Source organism: Caloenas nicobarica, chromosome Z (genome assembly GCF_036013445.1).
Source record: "Caloenas nicobarica isolate bCalNic1 chromosome Z, bCalNic1.hap1, whole genome shotgun sequence".
In the NCBI taxonomy this organism is placed as follows: Eukaryota; Metazoa; Chordata; class Aves; order Columbiformes; family Columbidae; genus Caloenas; species Caloenas nicobarica.
The window spans coordinates 78108259-78125931 of record NC_088284.1 but is presented as its reverse complement, the minus strand read 5'-3'; the positions used below and the strand labels follow the sequence as shown (position 1 = coordinate 78125931).

The 17673-nt window shown below is 42.0% G+C and overlaps 1 protein-coding gene across 2 annotated transcripts; it reads right to left on the bottom strand.

Moving 5' to 3' along the window:
- Nucleotides 1-267: 267 nt before the first annotated feature.
- Nucleotides 268-16498, bottom strand: LOC136002436 (V-type proton ATPase subunit S1-like protein). 2 transcript variants are annotated; one of them, XM_065657447.1, is made up of 8 exons: nt 16459-16498; nt 15390-15698; nt 9692-9732; nt 8832-8893; nt 6836-7077; nt 2738-2836; nt 1786-2029; nt 268-586 (listed from the first exon to the last, which is right to left on the bottom strand). In XM_065657447.1, exons 2-8 carry the CDS (start codon nt 15482-15484, stop codon nt 284-286), a joined length of 1086 nt encoding a protein of 361 aa, XP_065513519.1. In that variant the 5' UTR covers nt 15485-15698; nt 16459-16498; the 3' UTR covers nt 268-283. The 2 variants fall into 2 exon arrangements, with proteins under 2 accessions (XP_065513519.1, XP_065513520.1); XM_065657448.1 differs by having other exon boundaries at nt 2738-2788.
- Between the last annotated feature and the right edge of the window lie 1175 nt (nt 16499-17673).

Sequence of the window (17673 nt, the reverse complement as noted above, 5' to 3'; positions counted from 1 at the left end):
TTACTGATTCTTTCTTCAGGACTCAGTAAGCTGGCTGAAAAGATATGCATGTTGGTTTTGTACTACAGGAATAAAGGCCCATCACATTATGGAACTCTTCTTCTCTCTCTTCGTTTCTCAAAGCATCTTCGAGATGCTTATCAATAAGTAACAGACAGTCACTGGCTAAACAGTCTCTTACCTACTTTTCCTTTCATCAGTTGGTGAAAAATCTGCACAAACTACATATGACAGTGCCAGCAGAAGAAAATATCACTTGTTTCACTGAGACAGATGCATAATGCTAAATATAGATTTTACAGAACTGTTGGTTTCTAGATTCATAGGACTCATTCCCACTGCTTCTAAGTGGCTCTTTCTCATCCCCCATGTCATTGTCTTTCATCTGTGCAAAATAGGCAGGAGAAGCTTTGCATTCATAGTGCCGGTCAAGAGATTTCAGGTGGATCAACATATGAAGAGCATAGGCAAGAACGAGCAGCAGAATCAGTGACATAACCAGTCCCATAAGTATTGCTGGAGAGAAAAAGGATGCACAGTCTTTTGCATAGGCAAACTGCCCTTCTTGAATGTTAAAACCTTGAATCTACAAAGAGAACAAAAGGGCTTATATTAAATAAAGTAGTTGCTGTCTTGGTTACAAACAACTTCCTGAATTTGCTCCTTATGACAATAAAAATTTTTAATTTAATATCTGCTTATTGCAAAATTGTATCTGTCAGTGCTAGCTGGAGTTCATGCTCAGGGTTTATCCAGGTCAGTCTTTTGGAAAACGTCAGTTACTCTAATCTCCTTCAGTCTGCTGCCCAAAGGATTTGCAGTTGTGTTTTAAACAGTCTTCTATGATCACTCTTGATAGTCCAGTCATGCTAAATTCTAAGTGTGGCACCCTTCGTGTTAACGGTGCATTTCCAGTATCATTTGTTGAGAATCTCCAGAGTCTCTGTTTTAAACTGCATAAACTTCAACACAACAAACAAGGAAATATTCTCAGTTCCCTACCCTAACATTAGAATTTTCTCAGCAGGTCCAAGTGTGTGGCATATGGCAGCAAATCAGCTAGACTACATGAAATTGCACTCAACTATAGCCAATACCAGTGAGTCTTACTTGTGGCTTCAGTTCTAACACAAAGTTTACCACATGGGTATTCAGGGAATTGACCATCTGCTCCACTAAATTGGTCCACAGGCATTTATCACACGGTGAGAAAAGGGGGATCAGCTTTTGCCCCTCAATCCATCCATGCCCTATAACTTGGGTGTTCAAAAGCAAGGCATTCTAGCCCAGATTTCTTAGGCTCCTTTATTGCCAGACACAGAAAAATAGGCACTTTCAGAAGATGATTAATCTCATCCTAAAATAAGGATTTAAGATGCATCAGAGGAATTATCCACTGGTTTTAGAGGCAGGCTGGGGTGACTATAATCAGGGCACAAGGTTAAAATTACCAGGCATCAAAAGTTAAAGGAGATGAATCCCAGACTTGGTGACCAATGCTGTTACTGGTGTTGGGTTTAAGAGCCCAACTTGGAGAGGTGTAACACTGAAGGTTAAATTTACTCCCAACACTAAAGGGAAACCCAAGCAAGATATTACAGAAAATCTATATAGCCTTTGACAGGAAGGGAACTATAATAATATAAGTTTTCATTTCTATTTCAAGTTCCATGGAAATCCTGTAAACTGCACAGGGAAGGTCATTATACTTTCTTGTCAGCAAAGTGCAAATTTTCCCATCAGTCTACCTTATGGGATCCATTCGGCTTAATTCCATGACATTACCTGGAAATCAGTAAAAGTGACTTCCCAAAGCTTTGAAAGATCATTTGCAGAGCTGGGTATGAGGAGCGCGTCATATCTCTGCAAGCTGCTCACGTGTTCACAGTGGTAGGAGTAACTTGCTGGCGCATATATTCTGGTCGCATTAAACGTCGCTTGTATGGAGTGGTTGTAAAGAAGTTGCAGCCTGTGTAAACTGAACCAGTTCTGAACAGACATCTGGTAATAGCTTGTTGTTAATAAGAATCTGAAAATATTGTACGGGAAAAGAGATTAATAATAAAGCAAGTCTAAGACCTGGAACTATTAAATTCACATGTTGAACAATCTTAGAAACCACACTGACATTACCAGAGCTTTACCCATGTATATCAGTGCGAGGTTTAGCTCCTTCTCTTGAGTCTGGAAAATGATTTGAGTTTCTTCACTGTTGCAGCTGAAGGAATTTGCTGCTCTCCCACACAGTGAGAGGAAAGGTGTGGGATTTTTCCTAAATGACTGAGAAAAATCTATACGCAACATTGGTATTCTACTTCCACCCAAGATATAAAGTCATTTATCATTAAATGCTGTTTCCTTTGATGACCAAGAAGCAAACATGAAGTAGGTCACAGTCTGATATCTGAGCAGCCCATGTTAACAGTTCTTGCAGCAAAATTCCCAGACAAAAATATAGCTAATTAGCAATGTTTAGCAAAATCTCAGACATGAGGAGATTCTAGGTGAAAGAGATGACCTGAACTTTTCTCGGCAATAAAAAAGTCAACGCAGAAGAAGAAATGACTTAATAAAACAAGGTAGGCAAACTTATTACATGCAGGTGTCTTGATTATACGATCAACAGTTCCATCTCATTATTTTTGCTCACACAAATTCTCCTAAAACAAACTTCCAAAGCAACTGCAAAACAATTGATTTTAACATGTGATTATCTAATATTTTCATATAAACCTACCTAATAACAAGTCCCTTGAGATCGCCAATGTCACCAAACTTCAGAGAAAGCCTAGGTCGAAAAGCAAGTAACATCAGGCTTGACAAAAACTTCAGCAATCTTAAGAGAAAAAAGCAGCACAGAAGGTTAAGCATAGCATGGAGGCTTTTGCTCAGTATACCTCTTAAGCCAGTGAGGAAAAAAAAAAAATAAAAGGATTAAATCTTCCTCCAGTGAAATCCAGTAGTTCAGCTCTAGTTTGAAGGAGGCCTAGACTATCCAGAAAGAAGAGAACTGCATGCTCAACTTTCAGCACAATTCAGTTCAACTGCTTGCAACATCAGATGACAATCAGGTTCATTTGATCTGTGTTCTCCTTCTCAAGCCATGTTTTCTTAGTCATGAACCACCTCAGTATGTCATTAGAAAGTGTAAATAGCCACATTATTCTCATCCTTTTAGATACTAGAGCATAACAAAAGCAGATGTCATTTGAGTTCCAATTTCACACATCTGCATCATTGGAGCAATATAAATGTGTTGACTGTGAGGCAGCTCTACAAAGCTCATCTGTGGTGAGCATGGGCACCTGAAGTTCACTAGAGCGAAAGGTCCTAGCAGGTCGACTGTAAACTACTGCATACTTTACTGTCCTCCTACCACCTCTGGAATTAATGCATGGTAGCATTGCATGATTAAGCAGTATACATTTTTTGGCTTAAGAAAAATATTTTTCCTCTTAAAACCTGCAAAACAGATTCTCACTATTGACATAACATTTTCAGACTAAGCTAAAGACAAAGCATAGTGAAATCATGCAGCATCTCAAAGATTTCTGAACATAAAGCTGAAGAAAATTAAAAGGAAAAAAAAAACCAAAACAACAAAAAAGCCCAAACAAAACAAAACCAAAAACAAACACCACAACCACAAAACAACAGCTAGCCCTATGATTTCATATGAGATCTAGACTTCTTGACCTTGATTAATATTGGTCCAACAAACAAAGACACTGAATCTATCCCTTGCTTAATTACTAAGGGAAATCATAGACAGTTGAGGATCAGACACAAGAGAAATACAGCACTAAAGTCAGTGGCCTGATCCAGAACTTAGTGCATTAAAAAAAAAACCCCACAGGTTGGATTATTATATTCATATAGCAAATATGTCTGTGTTCAGTGCCAAATTATTTTTTCCTGACTCCCAACTACTTCACATTCATCGGACAGTATAAACCATCTTGAAAGCTGACCTAAAGCCATAGCAGAGTACTGTCTTAACAAAGAAGGCTGGAGAAGGGAGAAGTTTAAAGACTTTTCCAGGGTGAGAAAAACTGGGTAACGCATCCTGTGAGCACTCAGCCATCAACTGGCATAATTTAGTTCTGAGATTAGCTGAGAAGCCTGAGATTACAGAGCAACATTTAAGAGAGTTTTTCCCTTTCTTCTTTGCTACAGTCAAATGCAGCTTGACTGAAAATCTAACCCAAGACTTGTATTTGGCAATGACACTGACTCAAATCCTGACTCATGAGCCCAGGTTATCCATTTTCCTATCTGTAAAGCATGAAAGGGATAGGATTTTTGTCTCTCTCTCCACAGAAAAGAGGAGGAAAAGCTCAGTAGTCACAGTATGTTTCTTGACCCCAGCAAAAAATGCCAGCCTCAGCTTCAAGCTAAACATCAAGGTCCTGACTGCCTTTAGCGGCTGCGTCCCTAGTTCAGGGCTACTCAGAAAACCATGGGAGAAATAAAGAGAAAGAACAGAAGACATGGCAGATCAGATGGCTCTGGATCCACACGTTTCGAGATCGAACCTCAGACACGGTGAAACACTTACAAAAGGCATGTCAAGGGTATGCTGTAAAGTTGCTCTGCTTCCTGCAGTTTTTTTTTAATGAATAATGCATTCTATAAATCCCCAAATATCTTCTAACACAATGCATCCAACAGAACATACAGCCCTGTGGTGGGTTGACCCCAGTCAGCAGCTAAGACCCACACAGCTGTTCACGCATGTCCCCATCACCACCCTACAGCAGGACAGGGGAGAGAACTGGAAAAGTAAAAGCCAGAGAGAAGTCTTGGGTCAAGATAGGGTTTAATAAGGGAAGGAAAGAGGGGGGAAAAAATCACCGGAGTTTTGCAAGGGCAATCACTGACCATGTCCCACAAGCAGACCGATGCCCAGCAAATCTCTGAGCAATGGCCACCCTGAAGACACAACCCCTGCCCACTTCTGCTTCCTCCACCCCACTTCTTACCGCTGAGCATGATGTTATAGAATCATAGAATCATTTTGGTTGAAAGAGACCCTCAAGACTGAGTCCAACTGTTAGCCTAACACTGGCCCTAAACCATGTCCCTAAGAACCTCATCTGTGGCATGGAATGACTTTGGCCAGCTCGGGTCAGCTGTTCAAGCATTGTCCACTCCCAGCCTCTTGCCAACCTCAGCCTATCCACCAGGCTACAGAGCAACAAACAGAGAAAACCTGGACGCTGTGCAAACACTGCTCAGTGAGAGACAAAACACTGGGGCGTTATCAACACTGTTTTAGCCACAAACCCAAGAGAATTATCTCTCTCCAAGACAGAGCCAGGACAAGTCCTAATCTCTTAGAACTCAGTATTTACAGAATGAACCATCCACTACCGTAACCAGACTGCAGAGGTACCTGTGACAGACCGGCAGACGGAGCAGCCCACTCAAATCTAACCATCTCCAAATAGCAGCTCCAGTAGTGTTTGCAGTCCACCATTGCACTGTCTTCCTGATTTTTCAAGCCTTATGAACCATATACTTCGCCTTTTAAAACTTTTACTTTTGCTTGAGTATATTTTCTATTAACTTACGATCATTACTAACAAGACCAAGATTAGCTATGAAATGCAGACCAGAACAGAAGAAGGAATGTTTGTTAAGTTATTTTTTATTTTAAAAATAATATTATTCCGTTCTCTACCTCTGCCTCTCAAAACCTAGCACTGGATTAGTTCACATGCTGACGAAAAATAACTCAGACTGCCTTGTATTTAACAACTACAGCACCACGAGCAGAAAACCTGCCTTCTTTTTCAACTATGCTTTCAGTGTTCTTGTAACCTTACTAAAACTCCTGTACACCTTGGATTACCCTTCATGGATGTATAATCAGAAAGGGATAACACTTTCTGTGGAAACATTTTTAGATGTACAGGCGAAATGTTTTATAGGAGCTAAATAAAACTTCTGGTTTTGGTCATGTTTATGCTTGTGTATCATTACAGATTTCAACTCCGTTTACAGGGTAGACTCAATGCTCATGCCCTGTTAGGTATCCACCTCCTAATTCTCAGACTGTTGCCTACCAGAGTGGAATCAACAACCTGGTGTTAGACACGAAGCCAGACAGCATGCATGGAGGAAGTGGTCAGGTACACAACAAAGGAAATAAAAAAACTATATGCCATGAGATAGAGGATTTTGGATCCAGTCAGATTAACATACAGTTTTCACTCAGGTTTAGCAGGAACAAAGCATCGTGCTGTTCATGCTGAAGAAATTAATGGTAGACTGTGAGTTCAGGTTTTCAGAGACTCTTTGGGTCACATGCAAACCTGTAGTGAAATCACTCTTTGGCTTCAGAAACTCACGGATCATATCCTGGGACTTTGGGCTACATAACTGCTTCTACACATCTGCATCTTGTACCAACGGTTTACATTAGTGCTGACACATGTCCTGTGAAGGCATAAGTAGTCACGCATGGCCACTCCCTAGGCCCCCAGATTCAGCACAGGATCCACCATGGAGTGTCCCAAGCAGCTGTGTAAAACAGCTGGAGACTAAAGAGATCAACACCTTCAGTCTCACAGGCACTAGCAGCAAATCTGGCTGGCCGCAAGGATTGACCACACTACTGCAAGAGATGAAGACAGCTATAAGTACATTTATGTGTCCCACGAAAGACTGGTCTGAAGGTATATAACCCATGCTGCCCTTCTGCCTGCAACATCAGATCATTATAGGAAAGAATGTGCCCCTGCGGCTCTACACCACGTAATACAAGGTTTGTTTTCCTTCATTATGTATTTACTATACTCATTGTCTGGTACTAGGTAGAATGCCACCTTACATTGCATTATCTTCACTGCAGTTTGAATCTCCAACATCCACTGTTGCATGGACACCAAATGTCTTCTCTGTCAAATCCAGCTGCGTGTGGTTTTCAAACTTAATCATGATCCTCTTGGCCCAGAAGAGAATGCAGGGGATGCCATTTACCGTGACGTTGAGCGGGCTGGAGTGGCTGTGGGTGAATGGCCTCCAGGGTGCTCTTTCCCACTGTTCCTTCCTGCTCACGTTGTAGCTGACAACCTGATTGACCACATAAAATATCAGTATCAGAAGACGCATATTTCAGATGTTACTCTCCATCCTACCAGAATAAATGACGCCAGCACTTGGAGAGCATCTGTGAAGCCAGTGCTCAGCCGCAGCAGTACCAAACAGAGTAAGCAAAGAGCTCTCCCACCATGGGAATGGCATCATACAGACCTCTAGCTCCAGCACAACTGGCCAGAAAGCAAATAAAAGTGATACTTATTCTACCAGGGAAGTATCACTGGTGAAAAGCACATTTTTAGCATGCTCCCATCTCACTGTAGAGCTGCCCAACACAAAAGATGGAAGCAAAGCTAGAATTACAAGGTGCTCACCCCAGCAGAAGACTCTGTAGGACACCTGTAAGAATTACTTCAACATAGTAAAGAGGACTCAGTTGGGTTCACAGACAAAGCTTACCATGCTGAAAGCACAATAGGCAGCTGTCCAGGTGAAAGAAATGTCCAAGTCTACATCTACCTAGAGACAGTTTGGCTCCTGATGGCTTTAAAATCAGGAAAATGCCTGCTGCAGAACAGGATAGCTCAAGTATGGATCCCTGCCTTTACAAAATCAGTCATTCGCAAGATTAAAATCTGGGGACTGCAGCTTCCATGCCATCTATAGACATTAGAAAAATGCTATCTCTTCTAAGCTGAACTTCATCATAGCAAAAGAAGGACAATTTGGCATCAGGCAACATACTTTGAGACAGTGAGGCTCAGAAAGGGCTCAGAAAGGACTTCAAAATTTAACTGTCATTTTCCTATTTCAACCTAACATTTCCAGATGTCAGCTCTTTTCCATCTACACACATGTCCTATCTGACTATGATAATGTATACAATGGCTGCCTGGCTGTTTTGCCTGTCATATGATTAAGCAAGTTCAAATCATGTACAAACAAGAGACGTATTCTGAGTCCGAGTCATAAGCAGCATCTTACCAGGCTCCAGAAGGGACGCGGTTAAGCTCCAGAGCTTTGTCTTGGCTTAAAGAGAGATTTTTTTTTTTTCTGTTCAGATTAGCAAATCACGTCTCCCAGCTCAGACCCTGAAAGACCCCTTTTGATACTTGACCTTACATATGGCACAAGACTGCTTTAGGATTAAAATTACTAAGTACTCACAGCAACAAGCCGAAAGCAAGGTATGATCATGGTCAGAAAACGTGATGCAACAGCCAGCAAGAAACATTGACTATGACTGTCACTTTTATAAATTATAAGGCTGTCTTCTCAGAAGTACAGATGAGAGAGATTAAATCAACAGATTATTTACATCAGATTGAATCATTTGCAGGGTTTTTGATAAGGAAGCCTTTTATGCTCGGTTTTTGAGAAGACCTACAGGCTGGACTCAGGAAAAACTCCAACTAAATTTAAACAATCAGCAGTTTTGCTTCAGCTATTCTTTTAGTACCAAGTGATATAAGGAAAATACTGGCTGCAGCAGTTAAACGGCATTGTACAGAATACAGATGATAGGCTTTGGTTCTTTCAGTAAGACCCTGTGCACAAACCCACTGCCAGGCAGCACCAGCAATGGCAACTGAAGTCCCATCTCACTTCTCAGAGAAGCAGCAGGTATCTTGTACAGCAGGTAGTGAATCAGCAACACATCACAATGATTTAGATGGTTTTGTTGGCTATTTCTTGTAAACAGCATGTTACTTAATTCAAGAATGCAAACTAAAATATCTCAATGTGCCATGAAAAAGCTATACAGATACAGTTCCTTCAAAGATTACCTGTGTAATTGCTACTTGATTTACATTAAATTTTGGCCTCACACCACCATCATAACGTCGATCTGCAGAAGAAAGTGTCTTATTAGCCTACAAAGAAACATCAAATCATTCTCTTGCATGTTCTTATGCAAACAATCATTATTTCTGCATGAAACTCAGAATACCTGAGTTTGCTTTGGAAAATATTTGTCTTGTTGCAAATACTGCCTTCAATACATCCATTTTCTAGTTTACCTTACTTGTACAACAAGGTTCCTCTTCTTTCCATCGAACATCTTAGCACCCTTCCTGGAAAATACTGCAGTCTCCCAAAATGACAGGATTCAGCCTATACCTGTATTTATTCATCCCAAACACACTTAACAAAAGCTTCTTCTTTCTTCATACAGCAAACTCTATTTTCAAAGGTGGTTTGTCAAACTGCATGGCAAAAACATGTAACTATGGGTGGGAATTTCTTCCCCTGCACTGGCCAGAGATGGGAAGCCATGACAAATAACCTGACAGTCTGGCTGCTTTCCAGGAGAGTGAAGTTTCACAGATAACAGATAATAACTCTCACAGCTCCATCCTTCAAACATTCAACTCTGTCTTCATTTGGTTAAAAAAAAAAAAAAGAGCGAATATTTCTTCCTTCCACATTCTCACTATATCTCAGAGTCAGTCAGTAAATGATTATTTTAACTTGGCAAATCCTTTAAAGGGTATTTTTTTAACGAGTGATATGCTTGAACAATACACTTGCAAGAAGAGTCACAAGTGCCAACAGAAGCAACACCTGGTGGGAATGAAGATCTTTCACAGCCATACTAACAGAGCCAGTATCCAGCCATTCAACCCGTTCAGCCACACAGCCTTACCATTTCTTTGCAGAGAATCTTGGTCTGGAAACACACTTGAACTAGAAGAGAGGAGAAAAATATTTACTGGACAGCATCTGGATTCAAAGTCTCCAGCAAGCTTACTGGGGAGAGCTCCTATTCCTTCTTCATTCAATAAAACTTCAAAACACAGGGTGTTTCAAAAAGATGGATGCAATTTCAAAGCAGTCGTGATTTCAGACTGGTTCCACCTTTTTGAAACACCGTGTAGAACCCAGATCCTTGGCTGGTTAATGTCACAGGAACAGGATAAATTAACCCCAAAGCCAGTGTATCCAGGCTAAAAACGCCTCATTCTCAGAGATCCCTCAGGTGCACCAGCCCCAACAGCATTCCCATGTCCTGGCCATACAGACCAAAGGCTTCATTACCCATCTCGTCCCTTTCCTTGGGACACCAGTTCTGGGTTGGAGGCTGAGCCAGTTCCAGCCCACAAGCAGGAGAACAAAAGGACAGCGCTGCAACATCCTCAGCCCCCAGTGAGGATCAGAAGCAATATGTGAAATGTCTCCAGGACAGAGCAAATGCACTGGACGAGTATGCCTTAAGCCCAGACACACAGCCACCTAAAGACAGCTCCTGAATGGCTCCAGGCAATCCCAAAGCCCATGGAAGCTGGCTGCAAGGTAGGGAGCAAGTGAAGCACATCTTGAGTAACAGCTACCAGGCTCGTGAAATTTTCAGCCTTTGATTTTCTTCTTTGGTGTAATTTAGCCATAAGTCTTCAGCTGGTGTAAGTATCATCTATATCCCTGAACTAGAGAATGAAGCCCAGTAAATTCACATACATCACCAAAAGCCCAAAAAGATCAAGAGGTCCTGCACTCACAGCTGAGCATCATCCCACAGAGACCCCGCACACCCTGCCCCGCTCCTGCCTGCACAGTGCCCTCCCAGCCGAAAGCAGTGGTGGGGTTGGGGCTGCCTCCCCCGTCATGTGGAAATGCACTTCCATCTTCTTCTCTTGCCTTGTTTCTTAGCAGCTTCCCAATCCACCACAAAAGCAGAATACTTGAAAAGATACACCCAAACACCATCGCATGAGGACTAGGAATAAGAGCAGTTTTCAGTATTTATGTGTAAATTGTACTACAAGGTGTTTGAATTGCAGGGTCAGGCCGTGGCCTAGCTGGGGAGCCCCAAAACAGCTGTGAGAACCCACTCCCCAGTGGACTCCCTGGGTAGGGAGATCTGTGTTACCCACTGCCACGTACTGCAGGAGTGATCCCAATCTAATTTCTGTCCCAGCATCCTTAATGGCAGATAAATATGAGTCTGAACAATGTAACAGCAGCAAAGGAGAAATGTGGGATGGCTTAGAGCCCGCATGTGGCTCTGGCAGTCAGGGTGCTTGATCACACTGAACCTGGTTCACATGAAACCCATGGCAATGTGACCAGCTTCAGCAAAGCCCGGATTTCACATGCAATGGCTTGTTTGCACTCGTGCTTCAGGAGGGCAGCAGGTTCTTTCATCTGATCAGCATCCCTCCAGCAAGAATCACAGAATGGTTGGGGTTGGAAGGGACCTCTGGAGATCATCCAGTCCAACCCACCTGCTGAAGCAGGTTCACCAGAGCAGATCACACAGGAATGTGCCCAGGCGGGTTTTGAATGTCTCCAGAGAAGGAGACTCCACAACCTCTCTGGGCAGCCTGTTCCACGGCTCTGGCACCCTCAAAGTAAAGATGTTTCTCCCCATATTCAGATGGAACCTCCTGTGCTTCAGTCTGTGCCCGTTGCCCCTCATCCTATCATTGGGCACCACTGAGAGGAGTCTGGTCCCATCCTCTTGACACCCACTCTGGAGATATTTATAAGCATTGATAAGAAAGCTCATGGCCCATCTGGAAATCACTATGCTGTAGCATGGAGACTAAAATATTGGGATGAGAGGAGATTGGCGTAAAATTGCATAATTCACTGTATTTCCTTACTTTACCTGAAATTTTTTATGTTGTTATGGGAAGAGTAAAGGTTATTTTTGTTTTCTTGATAGTCAATTAAAAAAAAAATCATTACCATTTTCTCATCTAGGATAAGGCTAATACCTTGGCCATTGAGGAATGCATAGGCAATATCAAGCCTATCAAGCACTTACAATGAATATATGAGGCATGCACATTGCAAATGTGCCTGTGGGGCTACGACCCAAGCAGAACAGTTCCAACCAACCTCTACGCAGCCCAAAGGGACAGGTTGGGAGCTTGTGACAAAGCAGTTTGACTCCTCTACATCAGATGTAAAAACACGTAGCCTTGCTGTTCCAGAAGAAATGTCAACGTTCTGCTCTCAGCATGAAGATACTCAAATATAGATGAATGCGCACAGCTAATGAAATATTCATGCTTTGATGAGGAACACAGCAGAGACAGTGACCTGGGAGCCACTGCTAAGTACCACAGTATGGCAAACACGATCAGCCCTATGGCAGGCACACGTGGGAGGCACGCAAGTAGAATTGTGGAACAGTTTGGGTTGGAAGGGACCTTCCAAGCTCATCCAGTGCCACCCCTGCCATGAGCAGGGACATCTTCACCCAGATCAGGTTGCTCAGAGCCCCGTCCAGCCTGGCCTGGGATGTCTCCAGGGATGGGGCATCCACCACCTCTCTGGCCAACCTGGGACAGGCTCTCACCACCCTCAGGGTAAAAATTGCTTCCTCACGTCTGGCCTGAATCTGCCTCCTTTAGTTTAAACCTATCACCCCTTGTCCTGTCACAACAGCCTCTGCTGAAAAGTCTGTCCCCATCTTTCTTATCAGCTCCTTTTTAGTATGGAAAGGCTGCAATAAGGTCTCCCCAGAGCCTTCTCTTCTCCAAGCTGAACACCCCAACTCTCTCAGCCTGTCCTCATAGGAAGTAACTATATATAGTAACTATATACAGCATACATAAGTGAAGTACCTCCACCAAAGTACTCCTGTTCCTTACTCTGTTTATTAGCAATGCTGGCCGCCTCCTCACCTCCTGCACAAGACATGCAGCTCCGTTAGAGGAAGGAGAAGGACAACCACCATGGCAAGGCTGGCAGTCATTGCTTTGTTCCACCACAGCCTGACCGCTGTGGCACTGGCAGTCTATCAGTGGCATAAGGGAAGGATCCCCTCCCAGTTTTTGAGCAAGCATGAGTTGACATTGATGTTATCGGGTCTGTCAGCTGCCTTTGACACTCGTAACCCCGAGGTGTCACAGACGTGCGTGATCTGTGACAGAAACGGTTGGCCTTCCATAGCCATCCTGCTGTCAAATCGGCAGCCTTTCCAGTCAAAAGGCAAGCAGGAGAATTCACAGGCAATCTCTGGCGGTGAGGAACTTTTGCCCTCAGCTAGAGCATGTTTCATGGAACAAAAAAATTGAAAGAAAAAAGGGGAAAATAACAACACATTAAAAATATGTATTCCTTTTTGTATATAAAAATGTTATTACATGTATAAGACACAGGAAACTAAACAGTGCTAGAGCTGCCTTCTTCATGGCCTGCAAAACTACCAGCAAACAGTGGCTATGCCTGCAAACCAGTGGCAGAAAATTATTTTTAGCACACTGAATTAGAATAGACTTTTATCATTTTTTTCAACCACTCTACCCTAAAACTCCAAATTCAGTTGCACACATGGTGTATGTTTGGATCACTAATATTTTTCCTTACCAGTTATTAAATAACTAGACCAGATATACCCAGACATGCAAGTTGTATGTTGAATTTACCATACCAAGTGTGTCAGGAGCCCACACGAAATTGGATTAACCCTAATACAAAGCAGTGGGATGACTAATCACTATGTAAAACCCAATTAAATAAGATTATAAGTATAAAGAAGTGTAAATTCCCTCTTATCAAATTACATTATCCATCTACATAAGATAACCAAGTCTGGCTTGTTTGTCTGAAAAAGTTCACATAGGCTCCAGCCCTGGACTTTCAGGTGAGCACTCTTTTGTCCACTCAGATCAGCCACACAAATAACTCACACTGTCTTTTACTCTTCGTATGGCTCCTCTGACAAACTGCATCAGACAGCAAAATGTGCTCTACTGCAGTATTTAAATTCCTTCAGAATTATCAGTCTAGTACTAATACTGTCCAGCTGCGACTACCTGACTGGCTGCTGGACTGGTTTCAGTTAATTCACTAAGCATTTAATTGGGAAATAACATGTGAACCTTCAAACGCACTAAAAACAAAGTCATGACGAAAGGTGAATGTTTGCTGAGCAGCTGGTAGCAATGAACAGGCTGTAGTCCTAGAGACACTGCTCATAAATAATTTCAATGAAGTTGTTAAAATTATAAATGTGTAAGCTTGGGGAGACCAGATTCAGGACAAAAGCGAGTTCTTTCTCAAAAACATCCTAACAAAAATGTTATTAAATTTTAAATGCAGCTATTTAAGTTCTAGCATTAAGAAATATCTACAAAGCCCATGACTCTTATAGTTTTTAAAGCATTGTGTCATGTTCTGGTAGCCTTGTGTGATTTGACACAGGGAGACAGATTTATATAATTATTTTACAATGTACTGAGTACTGGGGTTTGATCTGCACTTTAATGGATGTCCAATAAGAACTGGATCAGAACGAGAAGATACTCAAGCTTTCAATATTAATATTAAAAAAACTCCAAAAAGCTGAGCTTATAGAACTTCTAGCAAGTTAACAGTGTGCAGGCACAATCCCACTGCCACTGAATTCAAAGGCAAAATCTCCATTCAATTCACTGACACCAGGATCACAAGTTCATTTATTGATATTTATTGTAATAAAATTCATGTAATGATACACTGCTTGCTCTTTCTCAGATTTTTATCTGATTGCAAAAAAGCGCAATTATACTAAGAAGACACTAACAAATCTGAAAACTGGCAGAGGAGAACAGCAAGTAAGCTATTTAAATGAAAACATATTGTAGTATTTATCGGTAACTGACTACCAGATCTCTTAATACAAGCTTAAGCAAATCACCACATGTCATGTCCTTCTTGCTTCAAATGCACAGATTTCACTGCCAGCTGTGATCTTCATCAGCATATATGATCTGTGTGTTATCAGTAACTTCGGGGCACAATTCAACTAATACCGTTTTCATTTTGTAATGCTTGGCTCTAGAAAGTCCTCTCTTTCCCCTACTGTGATTTGGGCTTCATAGTTGTATTTCATTAGAGAATGAAATAGCACTATAAACAATGACAAGTCCAAATCTCTAGTAATTTCATAAGTTTACTACTTCTTTGCAATATTGAATTCATGCTTCAAAAATTCATTCTACACAAGCGCAATATTTTAGCACCTATGTTGCTTGGAGTGTTTTTCACACTCTTGCTGTTATTCTATTTATAACTTCATTTTTACACAGACCAGGGAAAGTCAGTGTGACAGTCATTAAAATGTAATGAAATATAAGACAGATGCCCAGAAAACACTCATTTTAAAACCATTTCTAGTGTTGTTTATAAAATCGTTTTAGTTACATTTTTAAGGCAATGTAGGCTTCAAAATAATTCATTTCTGCATTAGCCCCATGTGTTTTCAAACCTGAAAAGAACAATAAAATCACATCTTGATATTCTAAACTGCAGTTGAATCTGCTTCCACACAGCATAAACGACCAAATTACAACATTCAAAACACGAACTCAATTCCACCAACAGAGTTTCTGGACACACACTCAGTTACTGACCTGCCATCCACTGTCGCAATCATTTGCTCCACAGGCACCGTGAATCCCACGTACAGAACGAGCAAAAGGAACCCAAGGGCAGCGTTTCCTTCCATGGAGAAGAGCACCAGTCCCTCCACATCCAGCACATCTGTTCCTCTGGTCCAGCATCAGCCCGTGCTCCGCCTGGCAGCGTGACAGGCAGCAGATCCAGCCAGTCGGGGACAGGATTCACCGCTACATCACCGCACCGGTACCCACGGGAGAAATCCTTCATGTGCTCAGACTCACTCTGACGGCGGATGCCTACTGCTGCGACATGCCACCTTCCTGGTGAATTAAAGATTACACATTCTGGGGAAATTGTACCAGGATGTGAGCTGGTTTTTAAGGAAAAAAGAAATAAAATCAGATGCTCTTGCCCATCTCTAAAATCACACTGAAGAGCACTTCTTATCTGCACTCAACCCTAAGCTTAAAGAAAGATGAAGGTGCTGTTTCCAAACAGCTCTGAAATTTCTCCTTCCATATCATAACCAGAGAAAGAATTACATGTATTTTGAAGTCTTATAATACCTTCAGAGTAATAGTATTATTCCCACTTTACACTTGTGAAAGCAGACACAGCAAGCTTAGAAATCAAATATTTGCAAGCGGTTTCCTTTCTTCAGCACTACTTCAGCTTGTGCGTGTCCAGCTTCCTGGCTCAACTGGTTTTATACTTACAGATAACTCTAGACGAGACCGCAGCTGTTAAATGCCCACAGAATCACGTTGCCTCCATTTCTGGACTGTCAGACAAAGACAGCACGGAGCGCACACATCACTGCGACCACAGCAGCTTGGTTCTGGGATGAGTCAATTCTCAAAAGATACATGGGTCACAGGCACCGGTACCTCCTCTACAGACCCTCACTGGCCTTCTCAAAATATGCATCAGTTGTGCTCATGATGGCAAAGAGGCCAAGGTACACGAGCTGGCTCCTCAGACTCTATGACCCACGTGCGTTCTCCCGACATTGCTCACTAATTACATCTTGTATTCAAAGTGACTACACAGGACCAGGAAAGCCAGAATCAGGATACTTACTGGTGGAGCAGGCACTACGACAGTGTCCTGCAGCATGCCCGTGTGTGGTCTGGCCACCTTCACGAACACAGCCATGGATCTGGACCAGCCTGGAGGCAACTCTGGGGCCCAGGCAGAGATGGGTTCCTGGTACTCAACTTCAGTGTGTGTTGTCGTCACTCGAAAGAACGAATCCTGTTTGCAACTGCTAACCTAAAGATACGTAAATCCTTTCGGTTTTAGGTCAGCCTGCTCATTTAACAAAGAGTGACTTGCAAAACACCTAATCACAAACTACAGACACTACTGACCTTGCAACTTTAGACATTTTGAAGCCCACACAATTAGTTCTTACGTTAACACATATCTCGAGACTGTTGGATGAAGTGTCCTTTAGCTGAATGTTGTTCATTATACACTAAAAGGATTATATAATGCAACATGCAAATGTGTAACCAGTTGGCTCTTTAGGACTGCCCTGAGTGGTGATAAGATTTTGTATATAACGCCTTTTACTTTTCTGGCTGGTGTGCTGGCTTTTATTCCAGCATCCAGACTTGTGCAACTCCGTAATAAAATACCTCGTCTCTGTGTGCTAAATCTGGCTCATTTTTACGCACATCGCGTAAAGAACTCTGTTTTGGGAGAACATGTTGGCATTGCAAAAGGAAGCTCAGACCAGTGCTTAGCTGACATTTCATCACGCTGCATCCTTCTCCACTTAAATATCAGGCAGAACACAGTCACAACCAGCTCCTACTAACAGCTATGTGTATGAATGTATGTATGTATACATCTATCTATGTACACACTGCTTTCTTGCTCGGCAGCTAACATCAGGCACCCGCTGATGTGATCACACAGTAAGCCCTGCTTCACCAATTAAGAGCTTCCATCTGTTGCATTCCAGATATAAGATAAAGATAGGGGCTTTGGCATCGTAACTATTAAAAAGGATTTACCATCTTAATTCATTTCTCCTTCAATGACATGGAGAATATTCACTAATCTTCAAAATCGCTCAACAGCTTGTCCTCAGTAGTACTGCTTCTATCCAATTTAAGGAGGAATCCAGATACTTATGTGGGAGTCACAGCTTGAAAAATGAGATAAGGGAGCGTAGTGATAGACAAGTAACAGTTGAAAATAATCCCTAAATTTTCTGTGAAGCACCAGAAATGCATGATGCTTAACTTACAATCAACAGTACAGAGACATGGCTCAGCTGAAAATTTT